Source organism: Zingiber officinale, chromosome 11B, assembly GCF_018446385.1.
Source record: "Zingiber officinale cultivar Zhangliang chromosome 11B, Zo_v1.1, whole genome shotgun sequence".
Lineage (NCBI taxonomy): Eukaryota > Viridiplantae > Streptophyta > Magnoliopsida > Zingiberales > Zingiberaceae > Zingiber > Zingiber officinale.
In genome coordinates, this window is record NC_056007.1 from 5,714,202 (window position 1) to 5,717,174 (window position 2,973).

At 39.3% G+C, this 2,973-nt stretch overlaps 1 protein-coding gene across 1 annotated transcript; it reads right to left on the reverse strand.

The window, feature by feature from the left end:
• Positions 1-763: 763 nt before the first annotated feature.
• LOC122034775 (gamma-glutamylcyclotransferase 2-1-like) lies at positions 764-2,416 on the reverse strand. Its single transcript, XM_042594126.1, has 9 exons — positions 2,262-2,416; positions 1,973-2,093; positions 1,816-1,892; positions 1,694-1,750; positions 1,560-1,616; positions 1,445-1,485; positions 1,293-1,364; positions 1,121-1,200; positions 764-1,045 (listed from the first exon to the last, which is right to left on the reverse strand). The coding sequence occupies exons 2-9, from the start codon at positions 2,079-2,081 to the stop codon at positions 879-881; spliced, it is 660 nt and encodes a 219-aa protein (XP_042450060.1). The 5' UTR covers positions 2,082-2,093; positions 2,262-2,416; the 3' UTR covers positions 764-878.
• Between the last annotated feature and the right edge of the window lie 557 nt (positions 2,417-2,973).

Here is a 2,973-nt window from a genome sequence, read left to right on the forward strand (position 1 = left end):
TATCCAATGAAATATAAAATATAAATATAAAATAATAAAATATAAAATATTTTAAAATGATAATAGACATTACTCATTATAATAATAGCTAATAACCAGTAGCTACTACAACGTGTAGCAACTTATCGACAGTAGTTGCTACAAGTAGGGTGATCGCGGATCGGGTTGGTTCGGTTATTGAGATAAAAAACTATCCGGCCCTACTAGATCGGATAATGTAATATCAAGATCCTACATCCAGCATTATATCCGGTGAATTTTTTTTTCGGTTTGGGTCGGTATAAGCTAGTTGGTCGGTTTGACGGATTGATTGTACACCCCTAGAAGCACCTTGTATAAACGTAACCCTGTACCATCTCAAAAATATCAGACCTTATATAAATATACGACTAGGGCGGTAAGAACCGAACTAAATTTTATCATGTTCAAATTTATTTGATAAGATAATGGAGCTAAGTCGAATTTAAAATAAATTAAATCATTAAAATGATTGTTCATGTTTAGCTTGATATAATCATAAATGGTATGCCTACACAAATCCTAAATTCATTTCATTTTCTATATTTTGTATTTCTTACATAGAGCACCCATGATGATCTAGGCGTCAAAGGCGGGCCTCACGTAGGCAACTCCCCACAGCCCCTTTGACGCATGTTATTCTAACAGAGTCAACTACACCACGACGAGAAGAAGGAGCATATGCGACAGATTTTTGCCGAATCAAAGCTCAATTTTTTTTTCATACCATTAATAATTCAATTAGTAATACAGCTGATCAATCGCAATCAATCTCTAATTCCTTCGTGTGAATAGAATGGTAAACGAGAAACATTAGTCGATTGTTAAACAATACATGAGTTTCATGTTCAAGATAAACATCATGATGAATCCACAATGAGAGGGTTTTCCGAGCGCGATTCAATGGGAAGAAATGACGCATGCGATCGAAGAGGCAAAGGAACATTCAGTGATTTCTGTTGCTTCATACTATCAAGTACATTCCTCACTTCATTTGCTAGCTCAACAACATAATCATCTTCATGTCCTGCCATTTCAACAAACACACACCAACTTTTAATTTAATCTACAAAAACATTCAATATCATGAATTTTTTTTTACCTATATTTGCCATTTCTTTCTCCAGCTTGAAGAGATAATCTCTGTTGTTTCCACTTGGACCATTGGCTGTAGCTATTTGGCTGATAAAAATTAGAGGAGATTGAGTCAAAACAATAAGAACATTCAAATCAATTAACAAGGAAAAGAGAGAGGAAGCTTATTTTTATGTCACCTTGCCATTTCAACCAAGGGAGCAGGTCCCAAGTAATACTTGTTGGCCACTTTGTTCATGGTTGATAGAAATCTGAAGAAAAAAATCTAATAATTTAATGCAATTTGTCAATTTTGTAATGATTTTTAGGAACCAGGCTGAGAGTATCATACATTAGGACTCCTCTTACAGCTGGTTCAGAAGTCTCTCCTTCCTGAAGAACAATTCATTTGTCAATCAAGAATTAGAAAGTGTTTAAGGAATTAAGATGAAGAACCAGAAGCTTACCCTGTAGAAGTCCAAATGGCTTTCGATATCGTACTCGCATTCTCGTCTCCTCAAATACTGAAAAGTAAGACAAAGAAGGGTGGTCAGACTCAGGGATTGAACAAGAAACCACGGTGATGGATCTTGAATTCTACCTCCATTGCCGCTCGTTCCCTTTCGATGTCTCCTCTGATACAGTACGCAGCGCCCCACTGTAACGGAATCGATTTGTATTGATTCAACACAATGAATGATCTTAAAAACCGAGTCTACTTACGCAGATTGCTCCTTCTTTAGGTTCCAAGGTGCAGGTTCTGGCAGGATTCTCCGGTGTACCTCTGTGATCTATGCAGGCTAGTAGAAGGAGCACAAAAGTCAAATCTTTGCCTCGATGAAAACATAGGAAGGGAAACAAATGAATATCTTCTCCCTACCAAGATCAAAAACACGCCTGTAGTCCTTGACAAACCCTATGATCTTCTCATCGAATTCGAATCCAGGGTTCCAAACCAGAGATCCATAGCCGAAAACCCAGAGCACCATGATTCCGAAACCCTACACTCCATTCAACAGAAATCGAAGTTACTTCTCCAAAAAAAAAAAAAAAAATCTCGCCCCATTTTCTCCCACATTGCAATCCGATACGGCATTTTGTCAAAAACCATCCATTTCGATTACAGATCCCGATCGAGAAAACTCCAAAAGGGGCGAGAGCACACTCACCTGAAGGGGGGAAAAGCGAGTCGAGGAGAGATTTGAAGCGGATGATCCTCCTTGAACCGGCGACTTAAGGGAAGACCTTCGACCACGGAATCAACGCAGGAAAGATCGAGCTACCGATCGAGAGCCTCGCCGGGGTTTGCGTAGCCGATTCGGAGCCGGCGATGAACTGACCTTTATATAAGCCGTCGCCCTACTTTGTTAAATTACGATATCACCCTCTCCCAACCTCAATCCTCGTCGCCATATAGAAGGGCATTATCGTACTTTAAGAGGTTTAGCGAGGCACGATGAACCTGGACGGGATTTGTGGGCCTGGCATTTTTTGTGCAGGCTGAGGAGGTTGCAACCTTTTCCATCTTTTATGGAGAATTTCCGTTAAAAGTTTGAAATCCGTTCAAAATAACGGAAAGTTAAACAAACCCGCGTGGGCCCCTCTGGATGGCATCCCGTCCAGGTTCGTCGTGTTGCGCTCGGGTCGGTTCCGCCTCCCCGAAGTTGGGATGGGCTGTTGTCCTACGCGGCGCTATCAAATGGTGGGGCCTGTTCCCGGGTTTGAGGAAAAAAAGTCTGCATCACGTGAAAAACACTTCCAAGGCGGAGATTTTGATGTGAATAAATAAATAAATAATAATAATAATAATAATAATAATAATAATAATAATAATAATAATAGATGAAAAAGAAATAGATATAGTGTAAAAAAATTAAAAAT